This window comes from Xenia sp. Carnegie-2017, unplaced genomic scaffold, assembly GCF_021976095.1.
Source record: "Xenia sp. Carnegie-2017 unplaced genomic scaffold, XeniaSp_v1 HiC_scaffold_18, whole genome shotgun sequence".
In the NCBI taxonomy this organism is placed as follows: domain Eukaryota; kingdom Metazoa; phylum Cnidaria; class Anthozoa; order Malacalcyonacea; family Xeniidae; genus Xenia; species Xenia sp. Carnegie-2017.
In genome coordinates this window covers 660833-681596 of record NW_025813480.1, presented here as the reverse complement: position 1 = coordinate 681596, position 20764 = coordinate 660833, and the positions used below count along the sequence as shown (strand labels likewise).

Below are 20764 nucleotides of genomic sequence, written 5' to 3'. Positions count from 1 at the left end.
TAAGTAAATAGAATAGACCCATAGCAGTGCAAGGACAGACAAATAAAACATCAAATACATTTACTTTATTTAACATATAAATACCTGTAAAGTTTCTTCATTATGCTTTTCTTGATCTGATTGGCTTCTCTCTTCAACAACAACCTCCTTGTTTTCTTAAACGTTTCTTTCAAGTTTGTTTTAAATGATTTATTTACCACGGGAATATCCATCAATAGAGATATCTGATTGGCTGTCGCTTGGTCGTGGAGTAGTGGGTAATAATTCAGAAAATTCACTAGCACTGACAATGGGCATGATATCCGGGTCATGTGATTTCTCTTTCCACTTTTTGTCGAAGAAATCGCTTGAAAATTTTGATTCTTAATTGGGTCTTTAAAAACAGGACACGATCTATAATCTACTTCTGACGCATCCGAATGTGAAATTAGAGACCAGAAGTCTTCTAATAAGTCGAGGTTTTAGCATTTTTGGACGGTTTTCAACTATGTAGTTTTTACCATTAGAAAAACCATTACTTTCAGTTTCGCGAACTTTTATTTCTTCATAATTTTCATATCTAGACGGCGAATTTATAAGGTTTATTGTCCAAGCAGATGGTAAAGGTTTTTGTCTGCGAGTAGTCGAAGATGTAAAAGATCTTTTGTAGTTCAGTCTTGGGTGGTTTCTTGGCAAAGAACTCCTGTGTCTATAAAGAACAATGGAAATTTTAGAAATTTTAATTACCAAAAGAAAAGGACGACGTGTGTATTTGATGAAATAAAGCATAGTAAGCCATTCGTTGTTTAATAAATGTCAGAGTAAGATTCCATGTGCAGTTGACTTCAAGTCAGTGCCTTGTACTGCAACCAAGCAGTAAGAGTATAACTGCTCTGTTGTAGTACAACTGACCTGTAATAGTACGACTTTCCTGGATGATCAAATGTTCTCACAACAACAACAGGTTGTTGATGATCAACACTAGACAAATCATTGCCATATTGACTGTAGCCAATGTTGGTATGATTTCTTAATGAATCACTGGGCATCATGTTTCTTGAAATGTTGTTATGTGACGTCATATTACGTGACGTCATTGTGGCTGCCTCCTTAGAAGAGAAGTTGATTGGCTGTAATCTCTCTGTACGTAGTGGAGCATTGGCTTTTAGCTTCACATATTCTCAATATTTAACATCAACATTGAAATTACCACTTTCCTTTTTTTTGTTTTCATGAAACTCTGAAGAAGACTTCCATTCTTCGACAACACGATACTCATTAGCAACTCGTCCAACATTAGATACACGATTCTCGTGGGAAACAATATTCACGTCGTCCACACGACTCCATCCTTCTCCTAAAATTCAAGACGACGAAGCCTGGATTAAAACATTGAACACATGTGAAAGAAAATCAAGAGTAGTGATAACGGTAAATAATACGACAGGTTTTTTTAAAATCAACATGTTTCAACATCTCATTTGTCATGTCGTTTTTAACATCTCATGATGCCATGTCGTTTTTATCAAATGTGCTTTATCAATAGTGCTTTTACGTAGTTACGATAACGGTGATTATAGAGTTGGTAGCAATTGCCAAACATCTAGGATGTGACCACTATTTTCATTATTTTCTACAGAATCTTAAACAAAATTGTGTTAACAACTTACCTCTCGAAAAAATATCTTGAAATAATTCTCTCTAATAAACGACCATTAAAGTTTGAAAAACAGATAAACCAATACCAATGGCAAGCCGAAACAGATCTTAAATTCTCCTTTTATTATTCCATGCAGTCATTCTCAAGACTCAGTTCAACAAGTAAATATTGACTTAGAAAAGATATCCTTTTTCTAATCTTCAAAATGTGAAAGTAGCCATATTCTTTGCAATATTGTACTTTCATCCATGTTCTAGAAAAGTGGATAGAAACACGAAATTTGTCGATTCGAAACGAAGCATTTTTTTATAAATTTTTAGTAAAAGTTTTCGATATTCGAATTAAAGGTTTAGATTTGCAGACTCACAGATTAGACTTCGGACACCGGCAAGAAAAATGAAAAGTCATTTCATACATACGCAGTACGAAACTACGAAACTAGATTATTTACGAAAATAGTTATCGTTAATAGACGATGAAATCATTGCATATTTCATTCGTTAAGGAAAAAACAACATGTACGCCGAACGGGGGAAGATTTTCACATAAAAATAAGCATTCAACAAAGTCTTGTTTAATGTTTAAAGTTTGATGTACAAGTACTGACCTGTAATAGTTTGACTTTCTTAGTAGAACAAAAGTTCTCACAGTAAGAACAGTTGTTGGTTTTGAACGTTAAACACATCATAACCATGTTGACCAACATAGTACACCTTCTCACCAGTGTGTTTATTGGCTGTAAACTCTTTCTTTAAGTCATGGAACATTGGTCCTTAAATTCACACATCCTACATAATTATCATCAATGTTGCCATCATTGCTTTCCTGTTTTTGTGTTTTCATGAAACTCTAGGTTAGACTTACAATTCACAACATGGTCCTCGTTATATACACGTCATCGGGAAAATAGAATTAGCTACGTCACCTACACGAAACGATAAAGTTTAAGCTGAGAAATAATGTAAAACATTTACGTTATCAAAAGAAATATAAACTAAGTGATGGTTAAGTACTACAGTTGCAAAGTAACTTTGAGCATCTTTAAGTTTGTGTTGCAGATTTGATCTTTCATAATCGCAAATATCCATCAAATTTTATTTAAACAAAACGTAGTTTCAACACCTTACATGGCCTAAAATGAAATTTTTCCACCTTTACGATTCGCATCAGGGGTTTTATTGAGTAAAGATTGCTGCATTGATGGAGTCAACGACAATAATAAAATCTTCTATAGTGACTGATATCTTCATTATCAGTGTCTGTCTCAAGGCTCATCAAAATACCTTTAATGTCACAGAATTTAACAGCAAATACATCCTACCCGAGATATTTCAAAAGTAAGTTTTTTGATATTTATGTTCACCAGGTTAAGGCTTTTTCCTTGAAAATTGTCTGCAAAAGAAATTATTTCTATTTTGAAGTTCTAAAATTTACATTCAGATATGATTTGGCTAATATCACCAACATATAAAATGTACATGAATATTAAAAACCAAACATTTTACCACAATGTAATAATTTGTAATGCATTCATTTTTGTCTAAGCTTTAAATCGGGAATAACTATAGAATCACAGTGTAAATGTCGCACAAGTGACGGCAGAATCACCCAGTACTTAATTCTTATACTCTAATCTTGAGGATATGAATTGACATGTCGCAATTCCTAAAATCACTTTCGACCACTTGCGATGCACTAAACGCGCGGTAAATACAAAAAGCTAAATAACTTTACATTTTATCTAAATTTTTAAATCTCATCAACACGCCATAATTTTAATTTTATTATTTTCATTTTAACTTCTTATTTAGATCTACTGGATGAAAACTGTAAGAAGTCGTGGCTTTTCATGATTTTAGAACTGGAAAAATTTTCCTGTTTTGTGTCTACCTGTCGTAGTAAAATGCTTTAAAGTCAAAGCAAACAGAGTCGACAAAGTTTCAAACATTCAGACAAAGATGGTGCATAGTGCAATTGACATAACCAAACTGAGTATGTAGGAATTACATAGAACATAAAGATACTGATGACAAGTGTGAACTATAATAACTAACCAAACGTAACATGAAGTGTTTAAGAGTTTGAAAATATTTTCATGCTTTCATGAACATTTAACAACTATGATAAACGTTCCTACTTTGTCAATTTTGAAATGTTTGTTTTTAGTTACATCAATCCTGTATTATGACTATTGTCCAGCAAGATATGAAATGAAACAACATACCAGAAACAAGAAACAAGGTATGTTTCTCATTTCAGGGTGGTAGTTCAACAAACTTGTAACGAAAATTGTGATTCACTTTTCCACCTTAATTCACAATTTCACACCCTGAGATTAATGACCAGTGTAAAATGGCCTTTCAGCCTAGTTTATCACAAAAGAATATCATGCCTTTAGTAAAGTGAAGACAGTAAATACATGAGCAGTGCATTCATATTCAAAAACTGACAAAAGTCTGTTTCGATCAATGACAGTTGCCCCACAAAAAAACATTGTTGCAATATCAGTTCATCATTGATAAATTTACACACAAACCTTCATTTTTAACAACATAAACAATGATGAATTATGACAAATATACAGTTGAAATAACGAAATCATGTTGCAATGACAGGAATGTCTTCAGGAAAACTGACCTGAAATTAGCAAATACTTGATTTAAGAAAGTAAAGTGCAGTTATTGTTTGACAAATATATATTGGCACATGATACATGCTTAAAACTGATCAACTATATAAATAGTCTTCAATACATCACAAGTGTATGATGTCAATCACCAACAATTTACATATAAACCATTCACCTTTCCTTGAACTTCAAAGATATAATCACAAACAGAGCATCCTAAAACACTTCTCCAATCTTTTTCCAGAAATATATCCTGAAATATACATGAAAAACATCATATGACATACATTCACCATTTTTAGTGGACAATAATGTTGCGATAAATAAATGATTGAGGAGACTGAAACTATTGCATTCAAATGACACTTGGGAACACCTTTCTGATGTCAAAACTTTTAAAATTACCAATAAAAGCGAATATCACACAATTCTCATATTTTTCATTATATCTGTGCATTAATCATGTCACATGATAACTTCCTTACATCTTCCCTTTGTTCAAGCTTTCCTTCATACAAAACAGGAAAGGAGCCAGTCCTGGAGAGGAAATAAATATGTAAGTCATAACGTTATAACCAATGCGGCAAAAATTACTAACCCTGAGAATCATTCTAAACCTACAAATAACAAAATCTTTAAAAAATTCGCAACATAAAATGATATTTCTCGTTTATTTAAATTAAAAAATGGTTAAAACTATTTTCATTTAAGTTCATTTCGTAAATCTTTATATTTCTACTAACAACGATGTTTCCATTTAAAAAAATTAACATTCATGTTACTAGTCCCCAGTCCACTTTAGACCCACCAACATTACCTTACTTATCTTCAGTTGATGTCAGGGTTTTCTTCTCCATTTTTAATAATAAGAGACCCATGTCCTCCATCCCGTACGCATTTATTTCTTTCATAAGTAGTAGGTTCGGCAAAAAGGGAGAAACTCAAATCGAAACCACCGAAACCATATACTTCGCCAAATTCTACGTAAACCAAAGTTGTCACCCGATTCAAATAAATCGTCTTAAACGAAGAAATTGAAATCTAAGAAATCTATCAGGAAATCATGAAAGGAAAACATTTATCACTCAACAACAATGATTATTTATAATGGCCAATGACATCACCTCATGTTTCGATAAATTTACAAAATTTTCACTAAGGTTTCGTTAAATTTTATTGCTCTTGACGTCACAAGGTTACACAAACAAGTTACAATAATGTTCATAATTAAATATTTAATTGCGACTCACCCCATCACGCATCACCCCACACCACAATAAACGCGCTATTGTTCATCTACAGATCTACAGTAGAAAAGCTGTACTACAATAATGGTTAATTTAGGTGATGTCTTTCCGGATTTCGAGGCTGAAACGAACAAAGGTCCCATCAAATTTACCAATTCTTAGGAGACAGGTTAGGGTCAAATGCCTCGAGTCATTTTCTTGCAAAATCATAATCAACTTCAATTAGCACGCGCTAAGAATCATCAAGCTAACTCTACTCAATTATTTGATGTAATTCTTGTCTGAGCATAGAAGTGATTATAACATACATTGTTTATGCCAACCCTTGAGAATTACAAGGTAAATCCTTCCAGCAACTTTGAATTTTGAATCGTGAACTCTGTACTGCGAGTTTATAATAATCGTGGAAACTCCTTTTGATATGAGCACATATCAACGTTTTGTGAACATTTTTTCGAGTAAAGATATTCTCCTACCTTGACAAGATGATTGCTCTTGTCGTTAAGTCACCATATAATTTGAGTCCTTGTAATAGATAGCATTCGTGACAAAACATTGAAAAAAACAAAGTCCTATTTCGCATATTTATATTATACAAAATATAACTATTAAACCAAGCATTGAAATGAATATGAAATAATGAAAGTACTCAATTAATTTACTCAGAAACTGGTGTCTGTAAAACTTGACTATATGTTCTTCCTTACCTTTATAATAGCCACAGATGCAAATATAGTTCTATAGCTGTATTTAGTCTTAAAATACAGCTCGATCACTAATAATTATAATCTTTGAATACACGCTTTTCGTGATAAGTAGCGAAGGAATTCATGTTGAAGATAAGGACAATTCTAAAACAAGTTCTTAGCTACAGTAGGAACTTTCGCAAAAAAATTGCGCAAATCTTAAATTGATGAATAAATTCTAAACAAACTAATGCCTGTAAAAATAATATATAAATGAACATAAGTTAAATAAATACATAGGTTTTAAATGTGCACATATATGTTCTTCATCACAAAGAGTAATCATTTAGTGCCACTTGAAAAGTCTTTAAAGGAGACATTTTCGAGAAGTCCCAAATTTTCTAAACCATCTTTTAATCTCATGCAAACATAATACGTCTCGTTTTTCTTGGTCACTGCAGCAACTCCATACGCAAATGATATCTTTTTGTTGTTCTCATCATAATAATAGACTAGGCAACCAGAATCTCCAGGCCGGAGGAATACGTTATCACTCATTACTGCCACTAAATAACAAAACACTTCTTTGTTGTTGTTGTCAAAAAAGCTACGACTGAGGTCAGCAATGACGTTCAAGCCAAACTCGTCGCCAACTTTATGAACTTTTTCATTTGCCTTCAAAAGAACTTGGCATCTCTACTTCAGCTGCAGTAAATTCATTTTCTTTGTCATCAATTAAGATTGCCATGATGTCGGTTTCAAGATCAAATGAGTAATGAAATAGCCATCCAAGAGGTATTTTTATGCTGTTTTCATGCAATTTTCTGATACATGTGTACAGGGTGTTTCTCGTCTGCATAATGAAAATATAAAAAAAGCACGCGTAAATAAATAATATCCTCATTCTGATGAAGGCTTGAAGCAACGAGTCGAAAGCTCAAAAAAAAGTCATTTAAAATCTGGAGAAACTTTTATCTTTTATGTATTAAATGCCTGGATTACTAATTTTCAAACTTATATATATATATATATATACAAATCTACAATTCTGAAATCGAAGTAAAAATATTACTTTTAAAGATAACTAAAATAAGAAAATCAATTAATTAGAAATATTTCAACGTCCAAATGATTCAAAAAGGTTCTGACTGCACAATTTGTCATAACAACTGTTTCATAAATAAATCATTTAAACTCGCTATCATATATTCCAAGTATATTCTTGGTAGAATTTTTAAGCTCCTAACCCTGAATTTATATTAGTTGTTATACGCCAGTGATAGTTGAACTGCCGTAACGGTAAAACCGTAAAGTAATTGTTAAATCATAAACCACTCATTTAAGGAGACAAATCTTGGCAAGAGTGGAGGATATAGCTGATAACTAAAATTATTAGATATAATACATCATGTCTCCAGACTGGCGTAACAAAGCTTAGGCACTGGCAAATCCACATCATATATTTTGGTAACGAACGACTATGTACATATAATGTTAATTGTAGAAAAGTAAAGGTTTCTCCGGATTTTCGAAAATTTATTTTATTGAGCGTTCTTCAAGCCTTCATCAGAACCGAGTCGAAAGCTCAATAGAATAAATTTTCAAAAATCCTGAGAAACCTTTACCTTTCTACAATGAAACATGCCTGGATTACCAATCTTTAAACTTATAATGTTAATTATAATGAAGTATTTAAAAAACCCTAAATTTATTGTTAATCCGAAGCAAAAGTTGTCTCTTACCTTCGCGTGCACTCGTACCCGCATTATTTTTTTATTATCTAGTTCTTGTAATTTCAATTGTACTGACTCCCTCAATTTATCACGCCCATCCTTTCCGTATATTCGTATTAAACACACCCTAGCGTTCATTTGTTCTGGTATATCTTCAACTTCAGTGTCCAACTCCAGATATTTTTTTGCAAATACAAGTTGCCTCGTCCCATTTTTTAAGTTTTTCAAACAATTCTGCTAATACCCAGTAAACAACTAACACTCCATTCATGGTCCAGTTGAAGTAACAATTGATAGGTTCTTCATGTTGTGTTCGATGAAATCTTTACTAACGTTAATACCATCAACTTTCTTTGGTTCTTTTTTTTTGTTACTGCTGATTTTCTTGGTGTTGACAATCAATAAGAGAGAATCCTTTTCTATAATGCTCCAAAGATTTCTCATAATTTTCAAGCAGCTTGTTCAATCCTCCCAATGCAACATGGCAAAGGCAGACCATTTTATCTTTCTTCAGGTCGTCCACAAATCTTTCAGTGGTAGAACCAATATTTCCCAAGCCAAGATAATCTTTGTTCCTGTTAATTAGAACTATCAAATTATGTTGATACCTTTTTTGCAAATTGTCGTAGATACTCTTATAATAATACAAGCAATTTGAAAAGATCCCAAACGAAAGACAGAGGAGGAAGGGGGGGTTAAAATAGAAGATTTTTAGTGAAACGTTTTGGATTGCATGAGAAATATTGTTCTCATATGAAGATTTGAAGCAAAATAAATACATTTCAGATCAATCGATTAGAAAAAATACTGGAATTCTAATACAATAATTAATTATTTAAGAATGCCATGCAAGTTTTTTAAAACTTTTATACTCCAACAAAAAAATACCCACATGAAAACACAATAAGAAGTAAAGTGTTGATAAATTCTTTAGTTAGACAACTTGTAATGTTTCAAATTTTCATCTGCTTCTAGAACACAAAACAGGTCGCCTACAATACTTAAAACCTACAAGCAATGATACAATAGAACTCTTTGAATTTTTGACAACATTAAAAACTTGAGCTTTGAATTTTTGGTTTTTAAATACAATATCATCAATTATTTATAAACGTGAGCTTAAAATAATGAAACACGAAGAATAAATAAAGCTTTTCAAAAAATAGAATTTCGAGAAGAAAAAAGAAAAATAGATTTAGAAACAGTACAATTTTCTCGAAACTTTGACAGCTTAACACGTACGGTCATATTTTGACTCTACGTTCTCCAATTGATTTTCAGCTTTCTAATTTTAGCGCGCAAGCTATTTCTAAAGACTTTTGCAGATCATGCGAACTGATCACTTCAAAGACGTTTTCCTAACTGTTCAGTTTTTTATACACCCTGTGTAAGTTTTCCTAACTGTTCAGTTTTTTATACACCTTGTGTAAGTTTTCCTAACTGTTCAGTTTTTTATACACCCTGTGTAAGTTTTCCTAACTGTTCAGTTTTTTATACACCTTGTGTAAGTTTTCCTAACTGTTCAGTTTTTTATACACCCTGTGTAAGTGCCGAAGCACGACAACTCCGAGAACTTGGGAAAATTTCGTAACACATATGTCGTTATGCTGCTTTTGCAACATAATAGGAAGACGTGAGTTGATTTTAGGTAAAGAAGATACAGCAGGCGAAATAATTGATGGCATGTCGCACAGTTGTTTATCTGTCATAGGAAAAAGATAAACAAAGAATTTGAAAACATTTATAACTTGTAGCAACAATAAAAAATACATTCAGGGCCGTTCAGAGAAATAAGGGGACTGGGAAACAATTTAATTACGGTGCCTCTTCTCCGTGACATATGTGTTAAGATATGCTCTCATATTCTTCCTGTAATTAGTAAATAATTAAGTCAAGTATAACTAACTAAATGATAATTTTAAGAGATACTTATGTACAATAATCACAATATTTTTTATAGTTCCTATTAGCTTTCCGTTGATTGTCAATTAACCATATTTAGTAAAGAAACAAATAAATCCATACGTAATATCTTATATAAATAGAAGTAGTTTAACCATTGTAAGATAGATCGTAGATCATAGACATTGACGTTGAACATTAAATGTGATCGTAATAGTTATCTGTGATATCTCTGGTTGTTGGTGTAAGTCAATATATACTAAAGATAGATGGCTACATCACAAAACCTAACAATATGGACACGCATTACATTTTGGTTTGCCTTGTTTTTTTATTCGGGGAACCCTTAACACGAGGGCGGGGGTAAAATTGCTCTGTTCTCCCTCCTCTAAACTGCCCTGAATGCATTACGGTGGCGTAGTGATGGGAGTAGCTGATGGTTGTAAACACAATGCAACGTAGAAAATATTTCCAAGCTTATCAACGTTAAAAAATTAGTTCTTACGCTAAGAAATGAATTTTATAAGTGAGAATAGTGAACGTTCTTTTTCGTAAAATTGTAAAATTATCATCATGAGGTGAAAAATCGTTGCATTCATTTAGGTTACATAAGTGCAATTGTTTTATATTTATTTAGCACAAGTAAAATGATGAACTTAGGTACACAAACTTAGTCCAAATTAGTATACCGCAAATACAGAATAACCATAATATGAGTTTCTACGCAGCTGTATACATTTTCATTTTTACTATTGTAAAACTTTAGGTCAGCCTTGTAACTTTAATTTTGCACTTTATGATATAGGACTGTTGATACAGTATGTACTGTCCTGTACAAGCATCATCAGCGCTATACATAAATTTTGTCATCGATGCCTAAAAAGCGTAAGGCCTATATTATAATTGTTACGTGTAAATAAATACAAATACTGTATTTTACAACCAATCATTTAACTTTACACAAGACAGGTTAACTGGGCTCAAAAGGGAAAATCTAACTGCAGAAAAATTAATATACATGTATATAACCTCAGGTATCATAACTTTGAAGATATACATATATAATAATAGAAAGAAAAGTGCAAAATCTATCAATTAATTAAATTTCAGTCGCACAAATGTACATTTACATCATTGCTTCCTACATAGTCATAGTGATTAACTGATTAGCAACCCATGCAAAAACAGCCACTAACAGTCATCATTAATCATTATTCTGTAATATTATACCAACTTGCAAAACTTCGTGGCTTCAGTAGTTTTGTTTCAAAACAACTCATAACCGCATTAGAGTAAAATATCATTATTGGTAATGATGAATAAACTTTGGTAGTGAATTAAACCTAGGTGAGAATATCTCACAATATATCCCATAAATCGTCAACACAAAACAATTGTTTTCAGCATGCAAGTACAATAAAAATATTATCTTCTTTATTACACCGTTCCATTATTTTATTTATAAATAATTCTTATCAACATATATAAGGATATTGCATGACCATACGAAACAAAGAATATGAGAAGTCTTCAAAGAGATAAACAACTAAAAGACTTTATGCCAAGTGAAGATTGTTTCTATAACGATGAGATGTCGGAAATTGAATGGATCTAAAAGCATTCTCAAAACGTTATGTAAGATGACCCAAGACATGTAGTAGAAAATATAAAGATAAAAAGCTCCAATGCTGTTTTACTAACAGCAAAGATTTTCACAAAACAATGATCTGCTCAACAACCACTTTTGTTAAGAATACATGTATTTGCAAAAAGTTCAACTGTTTCAGATATGCTCCATATTTCAAGCATAACATAGTTATGGAATTTTCATTCTTACAATGGAGAATATTTAATTCGGTAACAGAATAATTATATAAATATTTCTCTGATGTTATAGGGCGAGGAATTCGTGAAACTATTACGAACTCTGCCAAGGTAAGCAGCACATTTGAATAGGTATTTTTCCATTATCACCATTATGGAAATTGTGGAAAATCAACAAGCAATACCTGATACTTTATACACATAGTTGCCGAGTTTAATATAATTGCCATAGACTATACACATATATTTCTTCCTTATTCAAATGTACTGCTTACCTTGGCAGAGTTCGGAATAGTTTGATTAGTTTCACGAATGGCTCGCCCTATAACATCAGTCAATGATGTCACGAGTCTTTTGGAGGAATCGGCGGAATTCATTGAAAACCAAAATTCTTCCTTTGTATGAAACAATCGTCAATAAGAGAGTTCATCAAACACAAAGCGCGCATAGAAATTCGGTTGGAAAAACCGCTATCTCTCGGAAGACATAAAAATCCAAAGGGGGAGTGGGCTTATCATATTTTGACTTTTTTGCTTCGCCAAGTGTATCAAAATTATTTTGGTTAATTTATATAACCATTTTGCGAAAAGTGGTTGTTTGATATAACCAAATTTTATCAAAGGAATTAAAACTGGTTATTTGATGTAACCAAATTTTATCAAAGGAAGTAAAACTGGTTATTTGATGTAACCAAATTTTATCAAAGAAAGTAAAACTGGTTGTTTGATATAATAAATTTGAAGCACGTTGTCACAAAAATGGTTATTTGAAATAAGCAAACTACTAAACTAAATGCAATTATCATATATAATAAATAAATCATGAAAAATAATGCGATAATGTACTTAAATAATAAAAGCAAATTTTGCGCCCCTTAGATGTGTAGGATGTTTAATTAGAGAGCAGACAACCATGAACTGTAAGATATCAACAATTCACAAGGTGTACAAAAAAATTTAGAGCATTTTTAAATGACAAGAAAATTATCTTTATATCAAAATTTCTCAAAATGTGTCCACGTCTAAGTATTTTCTCATCGCCTGGTTTATCTAAAAGCAAAAAATTAATCTTGAAAAGCGGGAGAGAAGTTTGAAACCACTTACGCAAAGAAAATGAGAAATTAAAATCTAATTCAACTCGAAAAGTTGAAAGTTTAAATTCTGTTGTGTATTGCACGCAACGTGTATAAAATGAGCGTTCTGGCAACTTTACCGTCTTATTATTTTTATAGATAAACCAGACAATGCCAAAATACTTCGAAATCAACACGTTTTGAGAACTTTTGATCAAATACTGTATACATCCTTATTCGCGTAACCTTCCCCTGACATGAACAGTCATAAACAAGCACATGATGGGGCAGCAAATACCTATATGACTCGACATCTGAATTCAGTTACTAGACCCAATTCAAAGAAAAAGAACCGAAGGCTGTATTGGTATATTGTGTGGCTCATTCTTGTTCTTTAGGTTGACAAATGGCTGAAGTGGCTCACTTTAATCTACCATAAAATCTTTGAGCGAGACTAGATTCTACTGTCAGAACTGCAGAGATCGATGCCTTTTTTAAAAAAGTATGCAGTGTTGCACGCGGATAGCAGTATTTGATATGAACTGGAGCTCAGGTTTGGCAAATAAAGTTTGATCTTAGGCAAATATTGATTAGTGATAGGTGCATATAGGGGTTTTATGTTATGTACCTATCGAACAGACTACAGAAAGTTCAAGAACAAAGTAGAAATTGACTTAAGAAGGAAAACAATATCAATACTTTCAGATTTAGTAAAGACCGCAAACGAGCAAAATTTATGATAAGATCAAATGCGAATTATGGATATCACTTGAATTAACACGATAAGCGACATCATGAAAACGTACGTCCTTGTATGTGTAGTAAAGCTCATAAACTTCTTTGTACCCATTTAATGCATACAACAAAGGTCCATTTTTAACTCTTCAGAGAGTGAAAACATCTTAGTCTGACATTGAACTAGAATTCGTAGCTTGCAAATAGTACGACCAATCGTTTAGGTTATTAGTTAAATTCGTTCGTTTTGTGCAATGTATTGACTTTTGAACAATACTTGCACTTTGTTATTGTAATGAAGTACAACTAAATTATAAAGGTTTCATGACTTTCTCCATTTTCAATGTTTGTACTAGACTCCCTAAAGCTTCAAAAAAAATAAGGGTGGAGTATATAGTATACTCGTCGACTTTAACCCCACCCTCAAATTTAAATCTGTTCCTACGCCTATGTATCGATCCTATGTATATCTATGAAACACGAACCATTAGCGTTATGGCTGGGGTACAACCAGGGGGAATACCCCACAAATGATTTGAGGGGAGACACCACTACCAGAAGGCATATGGGCGCCGCCAGAACGCATCTTTACAAACTCCTCTAAATTTATTTCAGGAAACAAAATTCAAACAACTAAAACCACTGAACGGCGGAACGGATCAGAAAAAATGGCGGACGGATCTATTTCTGCAGAGATACACCAAAATTGACCAATATTATTTCGCATTGTAATACAATTTGTAATCAGAATGATACAATATTTTGATCTATTCATATCCAACACTTTGTCGCGTTTTTACTCAATATGACAAGGAACATATAATAAACAGGCACCGCGGAGGATCGATAATTGGGGGCTAATATTCATATATTCATATATGCAGGCTTAAGATCTTTTGAAATCCATTGTTTTCTAAGGATTATAACATGAATATATGAATATGAGCCCAATTATCGATCCTCCCTGCCTGAAACTTGTATGCCGAAGGTTCATCTGAATTGTTAAAAGCTCTTTTTTGACAACGACATTAACTTAAAACTGACTTATTTTGTGTTGTTCAACACCTAAACTTTGTGAATTATAGCTTTGGAAAATCGTCCAGTGTGCACAAATGCTTCTTAAGCTATTTTTATAGTTATTATGGATATTATTATTATCTCACACAAACAATCTCATGAAGGGATTTTGAATCGAAAATGCTTAAAAATATTGGGCGCAAGGAGACGTAAAATATCCTGAGATGACGAGATAACAAGGAAAAGCATAATCAAGGAGTATATGTTGAATGTTAGAAAGTATATCACTACGTATGGTAGATACAACTTATAAGTGCCTTATACAAAAATTTGATAGTATAACTTACTTTCATAGTCGGGGTAATATTCCGTTCCTTCACCTTTAGACTCGTAACGTTCTGTCAATTAAAAAGTCACCAAACGTGTGACAGTATTTTAGTCAATAAAATTCGACTCTGAAAAAACCTTAAAGATATATCTATAGTTGGTGCATAAAGACATAAAATCTCTAAACGACAAATATCGAGGTAAAAAGATCAATAAAGTGTATGTATGTTCTACCATAAAATGTTGGAAAATTTATCCATATTTTTGCATGTATAACTTACACACAATTTACGAGGGTCTCGCATAAATTTGATTGTATATAACTTACCGTCATCCATGAAGTTACTTTTCAATCAAGGCAACTCTATAAATTCTGTATTATCCAAGGTGAATATCGAACTTAGGAAATTCTGCAATCATAAATACATATTTATCAAATCTTCGTCGTTGAAATGAAAAGATTAAAATAGAATTCTTGCACAGTTTTAATATTCAATCATTAAGGCGTTTAAATTACATAACATCAACCTTCAACGCCGTTCAACAAAGCAACTTTCCGTGATTATTAGCCTTAACATAGATGAAAATTTATAAAAATTAAACATACGCAGGAAGTTTCAGAAATTGTACTCATCCTTGTTAAACGTTACTTGTAAATGTTTTAAAACATCCAACTGTATGAAGTTAATCGTCAAAAATCTACGATAATCATTTGATGCACGCCAAATAAGGGTGTTTTTACAAATTATTGTCGAAACAAAATATTTATCATAATAGTAGCAAAGTAGCTACATCTTAGGGAAAGCTTATTATTCACAGATTCTAAAAATTATGATTACCCAACAAAACAACAAAATCACAAAAATTTGTCACAGCAACAAGGTAGCTATAACAAGGTATAGAAAAGACTACTATCGTCAAGTTTCATCTTTATACTTGATTTAAAACAAATTAAGTGCAAGGTTTACTTTCACCAATTATGATGAAGCTATCACAATCAGGGACACCTTAAACTCAGTAAGGCAATGGGGTCTTTGTCAATGTGAACGTAATTGGAAGTTACTTTTTTCCGTACAAATCTCTACCAAGAAATTTAAAAGCATAAATCAAAACACAATCCGCTTATTGTAATCACAGCAAATGGAACGTTTTATAGTATAACTGTTTAATGTTTGTGATTAATCATTGATTGCAGTCGACTAGATTAAAAAACACAGGAGATTCTAAATTTGGACAACCGAATCAAACAAGGCGCTACCATGCGACACCTAATGAGAAGAAAAAACCTTAAGGGTGTTGGCATGTAAGATATAAAGTATTAGAATTTAGAATAGTCCGTTCATCTAAAATGCAAGAATTCATTGAAAAATGTGATATTACGCGTGTCAATGACACACTTCATTGCATAACTACTTAAGATGCAAATGTTTAAAATACCAAGAAAAAGATCTTTGTTCATTCGATACTAGCAATACCGAGAATTTGTCTATTTTTATGTTCGTTTATCATTCTAATCAAATTTTTCCTGGTAAATGTTCAAATGGTAAATGATATTACGCGTGTCAATGACACACTTAATTGCATAACTATTTAAGATGCAACTATTTAAAATAACAAGAAAAAGATCTTTGTATATTCGATACAAGCGATACCGAGAATTTGTCTATTTTTATGTTCCTATTATCATTCTAATCAAATTTTTCCTGGTAAATGTTCAAATGGTAAATGATATTACGCGTGTCAATGAGATACTTAATTGCATAACTATTTCAGATGCAAATATTTAAAATAACAAGAAAAAGATCTTTGTTCATTCGATACTAGCGATATTGAGAATTTGTTTATTTTTATTTTCATATTATCATTCTAATCGAATTCTTCCTATTAATGTTCAAAATTATTTTTTGTTAACTGTACATAATAAGACACTGAAAGATAGCTATGTGTTAAAAACAGAAATCGGGGATTTGTACATGGAATTAAAGACTGTTAAGCTCAAAAAAACTAAATTGAATTTGTGAAGTCTTTTGTTTTGTATAAAGGTAATAACAAAATGTTAAGAGTTTTTCATTCAGGCATTGGAAGTTCGATTTAATCGCCAAGAGACTGACTTTCTATCTTATAGAAAAACCCAATACAAACTATTGGCGATTGAATCAAACGCCTGACGCGTGAAATGTTCTTAAAATGGTTATTTGGGTATTGAAAGAATTCACAAATGCAATCTAGAATAGCAACGTGTAGTTTTTATCCAGTAAAGAACATGTCACAACTATGTTTGTAAAAATTCTCTCACCTTTAAAAGTTTCAACAACCTCCACTTCTTCACCGTTTTTGCTTCCGTCTGACAGCACGAATGCCTTCTTCTGCAGCTCGTGACCTTGAGAGAAATAAATATTTCTTTTACAATGTAGCATTTCAAATTCAAAAGATCATAGCTGGAAAAACATGCTTTATGGAGATTTCTCTAAGCAGATTTCGTAAATGACTGCATTTCAGTATGCTCACAATCGTAAAGTTGAAATGTGTTTGAAAAAAGTATCGTCTACAAATAAACAATTATTACAAATAAACATTAATTTCAATAAATCTTGCTTAAATTTACCTATAGCAAAACACAAATTATTTATGAATGGACTGTTTCTTAAATTATTCAACTGGAATTTTCTTTATATCATACTGGATGATGGCTTGGGCAGCAAGAAAAAATCCTTACTTTATCGTTTCTGTCACCATTTTGTTGACCTTGCAACTGCTCATGAAAAAACTTCGGACATTCTGTGAATTTGACAAAATGCATTAACAAAAATAGGTACGCTTGCGTACACGTGGGAAGCCTGTAAAACAGGAGACGCAAAAAGATTGAAACAAGTGGAGTTGCAGTCACTTTAACACAGGATAAGAATTTTCTAGTATGCATAAATTTAACAGTTCGCAATTGTTATGAGACCATCCGGCAATTGTGATGAAATATGAGTTATGTTTGATCCCATTTATCTATGCTTCAAGACCTGGTATTTAAATTGTTTAAACAATATTACTATTTTAAAACACTGAATTCATTGATTAACAACTTGTTTTATCATGAAACTTTGAACTCCTGATACTAACAACAGAATTGTTATTATTTGTGGGGGATTGAAAAAAGGTTTGAACTTTTTGTAAATAAGAAATATGATAAAAAGGCAGTGCATAGAATGACATGATGTCTGCCACTCTTTTGCATAGCCTAATTTCTTGGACAAATAAAATAACTCACCTTCAATGTTGCAAACAGACCAGTGAGACCTCTCCAGAAAATTGTACAGCTCAATATTAGTGCAAACTAGATAGACAGTAATGAGTAATTGTAAACAAACATTAAAAATACTCATTGCAGATACATTTTCATTCAGTGACTGTGTCCAAAATATGCATGAATTTAGCATAATAATAATGGAATCCAACAATTATATACTTTTTTGGAGCCCATTTGCAGATAGTTGAGGTGTTTTTTGATTGCATAACAAAATAATGTGTTAATGAAAACTATTAGTAAGAAATAGCTTTAGGTGCACTTATGTAAGGAATTCTCTTTTCAATAATACAAAAATCAGGTGCACCTTAATGTGAAAATATGATCTTTGGCCGACTCTGGCCAGCAAGGGTGCAAGTTTTTCCAAAGTACTTTTTCACAACAGAGGAATGTCTTCAGGAGAATGGGCCTGAAATTAAATAAGCAAATACTTGATTTAATAAAGTTTGATATAATTACTGGTAAACAAAATAATAGCACATAATAAATGGTTAAAATTTCTCAACTAAATAAGTCTTCATTTTCAACATATCACAAGTGCTTGATACCTTCATATCAATCACCAACAATTTACACATAAATTCATTCAATTTTCCTTGAGCTTCAAAGAAATAATCAAAAACAAATCCTAAAACACTTCTCCAATGTTTTTCCAGAAATATATCCCACAATTACCCATGACATTATTTTTGTTTAACCTTGGACATTCGTTTACTGGACTATTTAATGTCATGGCATTTTTCATTTGATCTTAGTATAATTGCATTAATCATGTCAGATGATACCACAAATAAAAATAAGCCTTCACTTTGTAGCCCTTGTTGAAGCTTTCATTTAATATCATACTGCAACTTATCTCACTATATCTCATTCAAATTTAATCATAAATTACATACTTGAATAATTACAAGCTAATATACACAAAATCAACAAAAGAGCCTGAATTTTATCTATAACCATTAACCAATACCTGCATAAAAAACTATTTTCATTTAAGTTCATTTTGTAAATATATATATTTTTGCTAACATTTAATAAAGATGTTTCCATTTGAAAAAAATTCAAAACATTCATCTTACTTGTCCCCAGTTACTTTCTTCAGTCGATAATAAAACTTATTGTTTTTCCATGGCCTGATGTCTTTTGAACAGCCACAAACGTCTGCCATCCACAGCAATCAAACACAAGTTCCTAAACTGCATAAATGATTGGTGTAAACTAACAAACCAACAAGAGCCTAGAGAGGAAATTTGATCTATAAAAAACATTAACCCATATATATCCATCATATATCATATCTACTCACATTGAAGCGTTGATGATAAACAAACTGTGAATTATTGTGATATCTACATATACTAAACCTATAATAATACTCATTTTAATGTCACTACCGACTCACCCTGAATGGTTGATGATAAACAAACTGTGAATCATTGTAAAATCCACAGATAATAAAACCTATAAAAATGTATTTCTCCTTTACTTAACAAGCTTAATGGTTATAAAACTATTTTCATGTAAGTTCATTTCGTAAATATTTATTTATATTATTGCCAACATTTAACCAACATTTAAAAGCGATGTTTCCATTTAAAAAAAATTAAGATTCATGTAATCATCTTACTTGTCCCCAGACCACTGAAGACTCAACGGCCTTTACCAGCTACCTTACCTAACTTATCTTTAATTATGGTCGTGAAGATTTTCGTCTCAATCCCATGATCCTAATTGATAACAAGTCAATGAATTGTAAGAGTCCCAAACAGTTATAAAATATAACGATAGATGAAATACCATGCACTAGGTACAAGGAGAGATGTTCTGTTTTAGTCGATTTTAATTTTGTTTAGAAAAACGTATTTCGAGATAGGAATGGACCGTGACTTCCTTCAGTTTTTTATGCACATGCTACAGAGTCCCCGGAATCTACAAACTTGCTAAAACCTTAAACATAGACTGCATTCTGGAAAACAACTTTGTTCAAATCCTGAATTTAATAAATAAGTCTCATTCTACTCGCTACGAACGCCCTGCAGTGTGCTAGCTGTTCGAATTTTGAAAGCTGGTCATTTGCATCATACAATATGATTTATACCAAAATGCTGGCAACTTGATTCTATTGTTGTATGAAATCTCTTTTAACTTATCATTAACAACAAAGTGCATGTCACTTAATTTTATCAGCTGCTTTTCCACCCAACTGAAACTCGCAGTCTGGCACTGTAAAGTATTTACTTTGTTCTAATGTTATAAAATAGATTTGACTATGTTCTCGTGGAGTTTTAAGAAAACATATATCAAAGAATAATTTTCTACTTCTTTCCAGCAACCCAGTAAATACCTTTGCATTGACGCAAGAAAAGAGACGATCATAGCTGAGCCATCAAAAACACAATTGGCGACAAAAACTGGTCCACATGATCTACCATTTAATGTTAAACTAAAGCATTCACGAAAAAATATACGACCAAACAAACATATGATTAAAAAAGTGAGCATGTATTTTCATTTACACTACGATACTCTTCAGTATTAAGAATTACAGGTCGATCACGGTTTGTCTCAGAAAACGATAATCAATGATTGATTAATGGTTATTGATTACACATTTAAGTGTAGTGTACAAAGAAAAGTTAAAACAAACGACAAACCCGA

General features: G+C 32.0%; 3 protein-coding genes across 20 annotated transcripts in view; all 3 read right to left on the bottom strand.

The window, feature by feature from the left end:
- The window catches only part of LOC124437869, a 43740-nt gene extending 38935 nt beyond the window's left edge, over window positions 1–4805 (bottom strand). For 10 of the 15 annotated variants that reach the window (XM_046987801.1, XM_046987813.1, XM_046987810.1 and 7 more), the window contains exon 1: window positions 2247–2354. The gene's annotated coding sequence lies outside the window, so the exon portion shown is untranslated. The other 5 variants (XM_046987804.1, XM_046987802.1, XM_046987807.1 and 2 more) reach the window with 4 other exon arrangements.
- The window catches only part of LOC124437868, a 121900-nt gene extending 101883 nt beyond the window's left edge, over window positions 1–20017 (bottom strand). For all 4 annotated transcript variants that reach the window (XR_006945874.1, XR_006945873.1, XR_006945872.1 and 1 more), the window contains exons 1-3: window positions 19509–20017; window positions 19186–19302; window positions 18414–18515 (exon numbers count right to left, since the gene is read on the bottom strand). The gene's annotated coding sequence lies outside the window, so the exon portion shown is untranslated. The remainder of the gene's footprint in view (window positions 1–18413; window positions 18516–19185; window positions 19303–19508) is intronic.
- LOC124437880 lies at window positions 9614–18400 on the bottom strand. The gene is made up of 5 exons (XM_046987840.1): window positions 18071–18400; window positions 17528–17589; window positions 17108–17191; window positions 14832–14882; window positions 9614–9803 (listed from the first exon to the last, which is right to left on the bottom strand). Exons 1-5 carry the CDS (start codon window positions 18237–18239, stop codon window positions 9780–9782), a joined length of 390 nt encoding a protein of 129 aa, XP_046843796.1. The 5' UTR covers window positions 18240–18400; the 3' UTR covers window positions 9614–9779.
- Window positions 20018–20764: the final 747 nt, after the last annotated feature.